This window comes from Eptatretus burgeri, chromosome 6 (genome assembly GCF_056783735.1).
Source record: "Eptatretus burgeri isolate ZD-2024b chromosome 6, Ebu_testis_v1, whole genome shotgun sequence".
Taxonomy (NCBI): domain Eukaryota; kingdom Metazoa; phylum Chordata; class Myxini; order Myxiniformes; family Myxinidae; genus Eptatretus; species Eptatretus burgeri.
The window spans coordinates 31,431,970-31,445,607 of NC_140966.1; the positions used below are offsets into that span (position 1 = coordinate 31,431,970).

Below are 13,638 nucleotides of genomic sequence, written 5' to 3' on the forward strand. Positions count from 1 at the left end.
TCTATTTGATTGAAGAAATGATCATATGAAAAGCAGGCGAAGCCTAGCCCCGCAGGGATAGTAGTATCAAAAGGGAGGTGTTTGACAAAGTAATGTGTTCCAGTTTGAAAAGGAGAAATATGAGGGAGCGTAAGCGAGTGAATATTGCGACTTTGAGAAGTGGAACACATTACTGCATCAAAGCCTCCCTTTTGACACTACTCAAGTTTTATCAGAATTGTGTACGTGTCATTTCTGAGAAGAAAGCAAATACCTATTTTGCGGGGCAACCCGTAGACCACCTTTGAGCCCCATTTTTTTTTTTCATGTCATGAACAATGGCATGGTACATACAATGTGATCATCATTGTGGTCAAGTTTCATCAAAACAATATGTGCAGTTTCAGAGAAAAAGTTGAAAGTATTTGTGGACGGACGACGCTCCATCCCATAAGCTCCCCGGAACTACGTTCCAGGTGAGCTAAAAATTAATTGCTCAAACAATCAAAATGGACTCCTTTATTTTCGTAATGGTACACTTTCCTTAATTAAACCCACGTTGCCATATCTTATTATACAAAGTGTAACATTATAAATGTTGGTATACATATCATTACAAACGTGATTTTGCCAAGTCGTTTATTCTCCTTTTGTAAAATTATCGTGAAAATGCAATGGAGGTTGAATCATAATTGCTGTATTCTAAATTCTGAGCTCATTTGGAAATTCATTAAAGGCTTTCCTGGAAAAGAGTAAATTCCCCTAATAACACTCCCTGACCTACAGCGAAGTGGTTCTCAACTTTCAGTGAACTTTTAATTCTCCATCAAACAACAATGTCGTGCAAAGTCAGTATTTATTGGGTTTCTCTTTTAAAACAATATTTGGGGAGAGGTGGGGGGGTGGTGTATAGATATGGTGAGACTAATCGGGGATGCGGCTTCGCAGGTAGTCCAGCACTGCGGCCGTGCCCTTGGCTACGATTGCAGGTCGTGGTGTGCGGAATGGATTTCCCCCAATAAGCAGAGACCTGAGGATGAGGAAACAAGGTGAGAATGCCACCATTTAAGATTATCCTTGCAAATACACACCATGTCACAACTTCCATATGAGGAAAGAGAGGGAATGGGTGTTTGTTATCTTATCCACATTCATCACAGTCTCAACTTTCACTTGAGTACACATTTGCTATTATAAAGCAACGAGTTTAGTTCAACATCAGGAAATTGAACGTTTCATAAAAAATGGTAAAACGAGAAGGGCACTCAGTAGAGCGCATACCTCCACCACGTAATGCCTGATCCACGAGAACATATCGGGCCCAATACATTTTTGAGATATCGTGCTTTATATCAGTTTCGGCCCAATCGCTCAATGGTGAAGAATCACTTTAAAAATTAAACAATTCTTGTATCCAGATCCGGATCTTTACCAAAATTGAATCAATTAGTCCATGTCACACACTCAACCTCTCCACCAAGTTTCGTCCAAATCTGTCCACAACTTTTTTGAGATATCGTGCTATATATTGGTTTAGCCCTATCTCTCAATGGTGAAGAATCACTTTAAAAAAAAACTAATTATCGGATCCAGATGCAGATTTGGATCTTCACCAAAATCTAATCAGTTTGTCCTTGTCACACATCCAACCTCTCCACCAAATTTCATCCGAATCCATCCACAACTTTTTGAGATATCCTGCACACAAACAGACAGACAGAGGTGAAAATATAAACCTCCTTCCACCTTCGGTGGCAGATATAGAAAGAAAAGACAGGCTCATGCTGCTATCTGTTGCAATTATGGTCTGTCCTTAAATAAGTAATGCCCTGTGAAAACAAAGAATGGGAAGAGTGATGGACGGACAGCACACCTGAGAACCGGGCAGTGGGCCAGTGCCGGGGGCACGTGCTGGATATCATTGTTCTGCAAGTCTAGTGTAGCCAAGTGTGGTAGGCGCTGCAAGGCAACCGCATCAATCTCTGAAATATGGTTGTCGCTCGCAAGCACGGTCTCGAGCGCGAAGAGGCGGCAAAGCACAGGTGGCAACACGGTGAACCTGAGATGGAGGTTGGGAAATGAAAGGTGAAGCTGAGAGAAACCGTCAATTCATGATCAAAAATAGAAAGATCCTATATCTGTAATCACAATGCTGTAAGGTCATTGGAAGCATTTCTTCAGGTCCCGGATGTGAAATTGGTGCTGCTCTCCCATCCGTTAGATAAAGAGTGGGCGAGTTATCGCCGGTATCCTGAACAAATTACAAATACCTAACCTAATCAGCTTCAGTCGAACGTCAGGCTGGTTCATGAAAGACTCGGGCCAAAAACGTTCCTCAGCTGACCTCACAAGAAGGTGGGAATAATTTGGGCCATTAGTGGTAATAGTGGTGGTTCTCTGTTCTGTTCTTGCATTTGGCAGCTTGGCTGTCAGGTAGCTATCATTTCTTGGAGCACGGCTATTAGTCCAAGAGCATTAGGGTTTAACCTGGACATTTTTGGTAACAAGCTGATTTTTTCAGGAAAGGTCCAGGAATGTGTGTGAAATAACATACTAAAAGTCCTCATGAATCCTCCTTGAGCGTTTTCCGCAATCCAAAATGGCCGCCATTTCCTGTTTTTCTCATAACTTTGCAAGTAGGTTTACCTATAATACATTTTAAATGTCTACACATATGTTTTGAAGTATAAGGAACTCAATACAATACATATCGGAAGATTTTGAAACACACAAAAACGAATAAAACCGCTTAAGCTCTTTCAGAAATCCAAAATGGCGTCTGAAATTGCTGCCGTTTCTGGTTTTACACCAAGGTACTTCAACACGCACTTTAAATGTCTTAATATATGTTTTGCGACTCAATGAAATGAATCATATACTTATTGGGAATTTTTCAAAAACACGCATTTACCAATAAAAACACTTGAGCTCGTCCTGAAATTCAAAATGGCGCCCGAAATGCCCCTTTCCCTGTTGTTGTTTTCTCATAACTCTGCAACTAAGTAACCCAATAAAGCACACTAAAATGTCTTTATATATGTTATGGGAGTCAAGGAATCTAGATAAATTCTTATTCGCAGATTTGAAACACGCATATCTATACCAATAAAACTACTTGAACTAGTCCCAAAATCCAAAATGGCGCCAAAGATGGTTGCAATTTCCTGTTTTTCTCATGACCCTGTGACTAAGTTACCTCAATATGCACTTTAAATCTCTAAATATATTATGTCTTGAGAAATAAGGAACTCATTCAGATACTTTGAAGTACAAAGGAAACAATAAAACCGCTGAAGTTCTTTCTGAAATTCAAATGGTGCTCAAAATGTCCGCCACTTATCAACACACTGCTGTTTTAGCCAGTTTCAAGAGGCAAAGACATTCAAAACAAGATCATGCTAGAGACTCAAACCTCAAAAGTTTCAGATGAATCTTTACCTTACGCATGCACACACCTAGTTGCATCAGTCATTGTCTTCATCGTCGGATGCTGTATCTTCAATGTTGATGTCCTCTGAAGTTGGGGTAATATCATCGTCGGCATTTATAAGAGTTGGTGCTGTATTGTTGCAATTGAGACCACTGCATTTACTGCACATTGAGGTACAAAAGAGCCCAAGTTTCTTGCAGCTACATGTCATGCTTCTGCAACCATCTGGTTTACACCCACATGCCACCATGTTCAGCAAAGTGTCGGGTGCAACAGCAATGTCTGTTTCTACCGGGGTAAGAGTCCCGTCCTGAAATCGCCAGCCCCATTCTGTTGGAGATAAGGAGTTACCCATCCATTCCTGGACGGTAAGATAGGCGCGATATGAATGTTGCTTTGCTGCAGCACTAGTTGGAGGTAGACTTTCTAGCTGAAAGGATGAACTCAGGGAACTGCGACCGATTGCCCGTTTGTATGCGATGTGACGGTAGTCATCAAGAGATTCAAAACTGCTGGCTCCATAAAGCTTAAGAATGAAGCCTTCCCCAGCTTTTTCCACCTCGTCATGGGTGCTTCTACTGTTTGTGAAGGTATCCAGCAAGTCGTAGTCCCGCTTCTTGTGCACCATGTTGAAAGCTTTACGCTTGCCCTGACGATAGATCGCAGAGACCGTGTCACATCCCGTCACAGCATGAAGAAACATCAAGTGATTTCTTGTGTCCCCTATGGCATGCTGAATCTCATGAATGTTGAAGACCGTGACAGGATTACTGCGGCATAGCATGTACACATCTGTGGAAGAGGTTGCCCGAGCAACTAGCATTACCAGTAAGTCTGTGTCCGTACCAACGACAGCAACTGGCACATGTTATGACTCTGCCAGTGCTAGTGCTGTGGAGACAATCAGGGTGTCGGCGTCTGCTTCTGCCTGGACTTTTGGAAGAACTCAAGAGGTCTTATTGGTACTTGCGTGCTTCAGCATCTCTTAAGATGTATTCTAATGAGTTCCTCATACTTCAAAACATATATGTAGACATTTAAAGTGTGTTTTGGGGAAACCTGCTTGCAAAGTTATGAGAAAAACAGAAGAGGCGGCCATTTTGGACGCCATCTTGGATTGCGGAAAACGCTCAAGGAGGATTTATCAGGACTTTTAGTATGTTATTCTAGACATATTCCTGGACCTATCCTGAAAAAAATCAGCTTGTTACCAAAAATGTCCAGGTTAGGGCCTATTTTGACCTAATGCTCTTGGACTATATGCTGCTGATGCTGATGCTGGCACTCATTTTGCTGACCTCGGAAGGATGACAGGCTGAGTCAACCCCACCTAGTGTTAATTCAGCAGCCAACGGGGCTTCAACTCAGGACCCGAGGATCCCAAGCCAGCCACCCGAACCACTAAGCCGACACCAGGCTTCGTGGTGGTGGTGGTAGTAGTACATTTGTCATTGGTAACAGTGAATGAGATGTACAAATATTAATTAACTTCTGATTTTACATTGTGTTTCCTGCATCTCTGCCAACAATTAAAGTGACAACAAAAACAAATCGGCATAAAAAGAAAAAGAGAAATTAAAGTTCAGATTCAGTATTAAAAGACAGTTAAATTTACATGTAAATGCAGTGATGGTGCTGTTACTGTCTCCCTTGAAATGCACACATTTCTACAATCTGCTCTGAGATGCAACAAGCAAAGCATTAAAGAGCATTCAAAAATGAAACATCCCTCATAACAGCTGCTTCACATACTTGGATGAAACGACTGCTACGACTAATGGCCTCACCTAGTCCCACATTGTGGAGTCGACTATAAAAGGCACAACAATAAGGAACTTAAACAGAAGCCAAAAAAAAAAAAAAAAAATCACTGCTGCCCAGAACACCCCCCTATCCCTGGCCAGACTCCATACTGTGTCATCCTCACCCTCATTCAACCGCCCGCAACCCCTTCCCCCCTTTGTCGACCAATGACTTACCTGTGTTGGTCTTTTTTTGAAAGGTCGTAATCTTATTCTCAATGGGTGTGAGGCCCTGCTTCTGTATGCCGAGTTTACTCGTCATGTTTTTTTTCATCTTCCCTTTTATTGTGGGGAAGAAGGGGGGGGGGGGATGAAATGTGTTTTTGTCTAAAATCTCATCAATTCGTGCTTTAATTGCCACCGAGGTGATTCATCTGTGCGAATACTCGGTGATTACTCACAGCGAGCACATTGTCAGCATCGCTAATGAACTCTCGCTGGTGAATCAAATGTACACGGTGCAGATCCCAGGCGAGCTTCAAATGCATAAAGATCATTAATTTGTGGTGTTTTGAATTAAACCTTGAAATGCATAAAATTTGCCGATTTTTAAAAATTTATCTAATGGTTAAAAACGAGACGAAAGCAAACCGGCGGACTCGCCCGGACTTGAAGGGTGCCGATTGTGCGTCAAACCATTTTTGTTTGCGATGGGATCTCAGACACGTTTAAGATAATGAAGGGTAGAGTATCAAATAAGTGCGGAAGAGTTGTTCAGCAAAATAGACAGTGATATGACCAGAGGCCATAACCTGAGATAAAAGGGGAAGTTGGGACAGCATCAAGGAAATTTTGCACAGGAGGAAATTCGGCCCATCATGCCTGTGCCACACCAATACCAAATTTAATAAATCCGTCAATACCCCTTCCCTTTGTGTGCAGCCTTTTGGCTGCTACATTGGCACTCATTTCACCGACCTCGGAAGGATGACAGACCGAGTCAACCCCCCGGTGTTAATTCAGCGGAAAACGGGGCTTGAACCCAGAACCCTAAGATCCCAAGCCGTCACCCTAACCACTAAGCCAACACCAGGTTCTATTCCCAAGGATTATATTCCCTTCCCAAGGAAGGGAAGGGAAAGCAATTCATACATGGAATGGTCTCCCTGGAAAGGTAGTGGTGGTAGAAACCATAGTTAGGTGTAAACTGGAATTGGAATGGGTACCACTAAGCACTGGGGATAGAAGGGGACATGGATCTTTACAGAAATTCTCAGGCATGATGGGCCGGCCTAATGGCCTCCGCCTGCTTTGAAGTTCCTTATACTGTATATTATTACAGATCTGGTCAATGGGGTTGAACTTTCGAGTCACATCCAGCTTCATTTACTTTTCCTTTCTGAGCAGCCAATCAGCGTGGCCCACAACGGTGATGGAAAAGTGGGCTAAAGGTCACGACAGGTGGCAAACGAGGCCACCCATCATCGCCAGTCCAACATGTTGAATTTTCCTGTGGTGATAGCCAATGGGCATGTGCCATAACTCATCAACTGTCAGGCTGCATGGGCCAATGGGCCACAGATGGTTGAATCAGCCCCACAGACGGAGTTACCTGTGATCGGCGGCCTCAGGACCGGGTGTTCGGGAGAAACTCGAGTGCTTCCCCTCACGGTGAACCTCGAACTCCGGGGCCATAACAACACTTACCCCGCGAAGTCTTGAGAAGGAGTTGGTGCGAGTCAACTCTTGTGGCGGTAAATTTATAATTGCATCTGTCTACACTTCTGAGATAAATGTGTACGAATTATACTTTGTAAAGTCTGCTAACAAATACATTCATGAGACTTTACAAAGTTGCTTTTATTCTCATTTGAGCGTTTTCTTAACTACAATGGCTAATAAAGACACCAGAATAGACGAATAAAGTATAAATCGAGAGATCGTTAAAACGCCAAATTGTACATCGTCTACGTCTTCACTTTTTCACCAGCCGAGCACAATTAAGGCTGAAGCCATTATAATGACACCAATTTTGAACGGTTTTCGATGTACACTCAATATGTGCGACATCAAATGGTCATGCAACACGTAGTAAAGTTTCAATTTGCTCCGTTGAACAGTTTTATTTTTTAATGTATGCCCTTAACAAAATGCAGACACGGACGTACGTACACAACCGATTGCTCAACCCCCCGCCTTTCACTTCACGAGCACGGGCCAATTACAAATTCCTGCAATGGCGAGACTGCTGGGAAGTCAACGGCAAACCACCCAGGATAATGCTTGCACAGGAATTGTGCAATTGATGCATCATCAGTGTACCATACTCTATGAAAAGTATGGTACATTCACGACGAGTTGTATCGACATAAAAGCAGCGAAGAACTCATCCTTATGGATGACTTAATTCCCCCAGAATTGTATTTTATTATTGCTTGTAACACCCCCACCAATCGAGAGCAGCGTTATATGATACGCATATCTTGGGTGAGAGGTTATTTCAAATAAAACGAGTTCCTTTGTTAGTTTTGCGAACATTCTCATTTGTTTAATGCTTGTTGTTCGAGGTAATATGCATATCCTTCCATAAAATCGTTCACTTTCTCATGAGATCGGAGACAAACAATGCAAATCAGTCCCCTGAGCTACATGGCCATAGTATTCTCACATAAAACGTTTGTCGTCACCAAGGTTGTGGAACGGATCGGTCGTGAAAAACCTCACTACTCTAACTCACTTTCATGAGTTGGATTCCCCGAGCCGTTTGGAGTGAAGTGGAGCATTTATATACACTCCAGTGCAAAAGGTAAAGACTCTTGCTCGCCACATGACCTTTACATGAAACGGGTAGGTCTTAAGGAAAGGCAGAGAGGACTCTAAAGCGAGTGGTCACGTGGGATTTTTTTGTGTGCCTATTCCTCATCTTGTAAACATGCAAGCCTTGTTCAAATTGGAAAAATAACGACAAACGCAAAAGATTTTCCTTGTGGCGTGGCAGGTCTCCATTTTAGTTATACAAGCTTTGTGGCTCAGGTTTGAAGCCACGAAACCACCGATCTACGAGTATGCGTATTAAAGCAGAGAGGTCGTGACCAAGATCGTACCTGTTGAAAGAGATGGTGATGCGTTGCAAACAAACCAAAGCCTCCATCTCGCTCGGCAAGGAACTCAATCGGTTGTTGCTGAATACATGAGCACAGTTATGCAGCTACACGTAAGAAAGGTAACCAGGTAAACATTTTTCTTTGGTTAGAAAACAATAAAATTATTGGATATTATTGATACAACAAAAAAATGATGGATAACATTTATGACAACAAATAGAGACAGTACTATAATAGGAGCCATGTGTGTGAGTTCCAGACCCCTCTATACCTTTAGAACTCTTTACCCCGAAGACTCCTTAATACCCAAAGAACATTTGGAGTCTAAAGACCCCCCCCCCCACTCCAAGACCCTTAATATCCTCAAGACTCCACAACCTGAATAACCCCAATGCCGTTCAAGACCCTTTTGATATTGAAAACCCCCAAGACCCTTTACACTTCTGAGACTACTTCGACTCTTTATAACCCCTAAGACCCTTTAGACCCGAAGACCCTGTATATCCTATAAACCCAATTAGAACTCTTAAACTCCTAAGACCTTCTGCCTGCGGGCTTTCTGCAGTAACACTTGAGGGTCAACACCCATATTTAATAGGCCCCCTCATTGGTAAATTAAATAATTTTATCTCTTTAAAAATGTATTTATTTTTGGTTCTGCTCATCTTGCTTGGTGACATAGCAAAAAGCCCCACATGGTAAAGAGAAATGTTTTCACCCCATTATAATTAATTGGGATATTTTTGTGATTTTATTATCACCAAAGCTCAGGAATTTCTCAACATATCAGATTAAAAGTGAAATAGCTTATTTGTATAAAATCTGGTCAAAATTAGTCAAAGATCAAGGTCAATGCCATCCAAAACATGTAAAACACATATTAAGCCTTAGTTATTTTACAACTTGGTTTACGGATCCGCCGACGGTATATTTGCCGAAATGAAATATAAATATAAAACACATTTTTAGCCTTTTATATTTATACATTTTCCGCCGAAGGTGCAAAAGTTTCAAAACCCAAAATGTAAACGTCGGCATTTATTTTCACAATATAATTTTGTGCGTGCGCGCGCCAAAATGCCGAGTCACCTTTAACCGAGCTGCGCAGTAGAACTGTGCAGTCGTCTTCGGTCATGGTGTCTGAGCAGTGGCAGCGTGGTTCAGATTGACTGTGGTTTCTGGGGCGAAAGTGATTGTTAAGAAGTATGTCAGCGGTATAAATTTGAGTGACTGTATTGGTGATTTAATCACGCAACATCTTGACTATGAATATTCTGGCCGAACGATTGCATCAATTCAGTGCAGCAGCAGGGATGATTCGCACGCTACTCTCGGTCGTGCCGATTTTGTTTCCATCGAAAGTTGTACACCGCTGTTCGTATTGAAAGATTTCGGTGCCAAGTACGTCAAAGCTTCCCTGCGAGATGCTGATATTCAGCCTTCAACGGACCAGAAATCAGCCTTTGATGTGCTCATGGGGATGGGGAGACGGTACGATCAGATGCCCACTGAAAACTAAGCTGGTTATGGCTCTGATTGACCGTTTTAAGCATGTTGATTGTTGACTCCGAGTAGACACCTTTTTAAAATCATATCCAGCACTATGCACTGGTGTGCACGCACACATCTACGACTTGGAGAGTAATTTTCTCAGCATTGTTTCCATTTGCTTGATGATCCAACAGGTTTCTATAAGAAAAACATGCCAGACTATATTGTAAAAACAAGTTTTAATCCTTCTTTATTGTTTTTCACATCAGATGATACAGGGAACAATGGCATCCTGCATTTGAATGGTCTTCCATCTTCAATGATTTCTTAGATCTTCCTGGTCCGGGATTTATATTTATCCCCCCCCCCCACCTACCCTTGTCTTTTCCATGGAACATCTGAAAAAAAAATCATAAAAATATATAATTTCTAAAAATTGAAATTATATTTATATTTCGACCGACCAACCCTACATTTTTGCTGAAGAACTGCGTAAACCAAGTTATAAAATAACTAAGGCCTTAGGCAGAATTTAGAAGATGTATCCTTCCGATAATTCACGGACGTGTGTGTGTGTGTGTGTGTGTGTGTGTGTGTGTGTGTGTGTGTGTGTGTGTGTGTGTGTGTGTGTGTGTGTGTGTGTGTGTGTGTGTGTGTGTGTGTGTGTGTGTGTGTGTGTGTGTGTGCTCCGACAGTTCTGGCCCAACTACAGCCAGACCTGCTACATAGGATCAGCATGGCCCCAGTTAATGCATAGGTGTGTTTTTATTTTTGGCGGTGGTCTTGGGGGAGAGGGGAGGGACACAATTTCTCTACGGATATGTGTATTGAGTAACGCCACTCCAGGTGGGAGAGGGTATTACAAGTCTCTGTCTGACAGTTCTATATTCCTGTCCCCACATTTTCCAGTGCAACAAAGCATTTTGAATTATAAGCAGTCGGTATGTTTTTGCTCCATGCATGTAAACTGAGGTTTTTTTTTTGTTTTCTTTCAGGAGCAATTGAAGCAGTCGTCAGTTGCCTATACACCACCGAGATAAAGGTACGTGTCAGAAGAATGTGTTGAATGCTTGGAACAAGATCGCCTGCAGGGCGGGTACTTTGCGAGTCAACCAAAATGGTTACGCACACCATTCAATCATGTAAAACACATTTGATCGGTCAAATTTTGGAAATGACCAAATTGCTGTTTCCATGGCAACTGCTATTTATTTGGATTTTGCAAGTATAGAGCTATGCATGATATATTTTTAATCATCAATGATAGTTGTTCTTCTGAGCAGACCGCCATTGTCTATTCGGTAAACATTGTATGATGTGTCACGGTCCACATCATCATTTCACATTGAATTCCCTTTCTACCAATACACACCACAAAATATTGCCCTTTTGATGTAAGACGTCTGCAAACCCGGAGACGGGTACCCTGCTAAGTGTTGTAAAACAAAACATGACATTAAACTCCACCGAGCTGCACTTTGGCTCTGAATTTGGCAAAATTGTACAGAATCTCCTCCCGACCACACATGCGCATGGAGGAGTGAGATAATTTTTTTTAATGGTGTGCCTGCCTGGGATTCAAACAAAATTTAAAATCATTTTAAACAGGAAACTTCCTGTTTTTAAGGATGTTGTAAAGGACAAAAACAACAGGCACGAATAACTAATGTAACATGTTGAATAAGGTGATTTAAAAGACACTGAATCGACAACGGTAAACCTCGGGTTAAATATATTTATATATTTTTTTTCCTGCAGCCTTTTAAAATCTTTTTTCCATTTAAATTGAATCATATGCTTGAAGCTTGAACATTAGAACACATCGCCTTCTTGTCGCTTTCAAAACCCTGCAGTTTAGCAGTACTTGGACAAAATATTATGCCATCTCAACCAATCAAACTTGCCACTCGCGCTCAGATTTTGGGAATATCGAGATTCAAACAAAATTGCAGCTCGTAGGAAATATAGATCTTGCTTGGAAACGCAAAGCAAGAGTTAACTAAGTACCCAGCGACTTCCTCGGCGGAGGCATAAAAATACCCTTCCCATGTCCTTTTTCTCAAGACTGTGAGGTAAGGTGTTCTTACCTCACAATCTTGAGGGACGTTTAGAGCAGGTACACATTTATCATTATGCAGCAATTGCAACAAGCGTTTTGTGCAACATGCTCCACTTACCGCAGGTCCACGTGCGTGAGCAAGACGAGGCTGGTGAAAGCTGGTGAAAGATTTTCAATCTTGTTGAAACCAAAGTTCACATCAACCACAGAATCTTTCAACTCTGCGATCCTGCAGCATCAGACAATGAAACACTCATTGTATTAGCAAGAAGTCAACCATGCTTCCTCCACAAGGTGCGAGTTTTTATGCAATGTGCAAATATAAACGGTCTCGGAGAATCGGCAGCTGGAAAGAAACAATTATGTTGTACCTTGATGGTATCTCCGTGAGCATGTTCTGACTGAAGTCCGCTGTTGTGATGGTAGCGCGAGCTGCAGCATCAAAAACTTCGTCGGAAACTTCTGCAGCTTGCTTGTTGCTGGAACAAGAAATGTTCTGTACATTTGAATTTTTCGACATGATGTTGGCAGGCTTATGTACAACTCAAACATCAGGATGGCAGGTGGAAGGAACTTTGGAAATCTGCTTCAAGATCATGCATAATTTGTACGTATTAACATAATGGGGGTTTCAAGTGGCACGCACAACGTAGAACATGGATGTTTTACTCGCTGAGAATGGCTGAGCAAGCACAGAAAGCATCAAGGCAAATTGCAGGTTCCACTGTTTTAATGCTCACCTAAACATGAGGGTTTTAAGGGTGGTGATGAAACGTCGATCAAGATGAACCTCACTCGGTAGCACAAGGCCTGCTCCTTCTCCAATGCCAGATTTGTCCTTTGGCTCTGTATAAAAACACAAGTACTTCAAGTCTGGCACTAGTAGATACCAAATTTATAAACCAAAGCAAAGTTTTACAACAAATAGACAAACAAATCCAAACACTATATTCATATTTGTGCTTTAGGAGGGGGCTGCTTGCCTTCGATCCTGCTTCTCAAGTACTTGAGGATTTCCTGAGTGCCACGCTGAAAGAGAGAAGATCCAGAATTGGAGTGACTCAGAGTGCGAGAGGATAAAGTAAGGTCCAGACCTGAAATGATCAGTTGCGCAACCAAACCGCTCTCGGAATACTTTGCTTTGTCTCAATCTGAGCAAGTTTTTTATGCAACAAGGTTCACCGACCCTGGTGGTGCTTCAGCAAGTTGTACGTGACAGGTTCACTTTCTTGAATTAGCAATGGAGAACGGGCCATAACCACAAGACTCGACAAGACTGTGGCCAAGGCATCAAGACAAACACAGAGCATATCATATCCATGTCCATTGTCCAGAAGTTGAGGCTTGAGGACCTTTTTAGGGATGGATACTGGAACATTTAAATTATTACTGCATTTAGCAAAATTTCTAATTGCAAAAGAGGAAGACCCTCTTCTAACAGAGCAGCTTTAATGTGAAGAGGAGTGCGAATGACACGACAATACCTGGCTACAAGCGGAACCCAGACAAGTGGAGAAAGCCGAGCCTCTGACCATCCCTAACATATGCGCTGCAAGCTACCATGCCGTAAAGGACAGCTACTTGCAGGTAAGCACAAAAAATTAGGTAGAGCAACTTTTTGATTTCTTCATTTGTCATGTAAAAGAAAAAAAAATGGTAAAAACACAAAACAGTAAAATTGAATAACTGTAATGTAAATCTCGTTGGAAAAAATTAAAATAAAATTCTTTACACATTTTACATGTACAGTTACGTAACGACGACGATAATGTGGGTTCCAATAAAAGTTTCCAAACAGATCCCTCACCCCCACACTCCCAACAATAACAATCA

General features: G+C 41.9%; 1 protein-coding gene across 2 annotated transcripts in view; it reads right to left on the reverse strand.

Annotated features, from left to right (window-relative positions):
• Positions 1 to 483: 483 nt before the first annotated feature.
• Positions 484 to 13,638, reverse strand: part of LRRC40 (leucine rich repeat containing 40) — a 53,389-nt gene continuing 40,234 nt past the window's right edge. Inside the window, exons 9-15 of one of the 2 annotated variants that reach the window (XM_085884473.1) lie at positions 12,789 to 12,834; positions 12,546 to 12,651; positions 12,177 to 12,284; positions 11,924 to 12,034; positions 8,256 to 8,333; positions 1,853 to 2,038; positions 484 to 1,009 (exon numbers count right to left, since the gene is read on the reverse strand). In XM_085884473.1, coding sequence (XP_085740599.1) covers positions 904 to 1,009; positions 1,853 to 2,038; positions 8,256 to 8,333; positions 11,924 to 12,034; positions 12,177 to 12,284; positions 12,546 to 12,651; positions 12,789 to 12,834 — 741 coding nt within the window. In that variant the 3' untranslated portion in view covers positions 484 to 903. Of the gene's footprint in view, positions 1,010 to 1,852; positions 2,039 to 8,255; positions 8,334 to 9,966; positions 10,145 to 11,923; positions 12,035 to 12,176; positions 12,285 to 12,545; positions 12,652 to 12,788; positions 12,835 to 13,638 lie in introns of those variants that run through there. The other variant, XM_085884474.1, reaches the window with a different exon arrangement.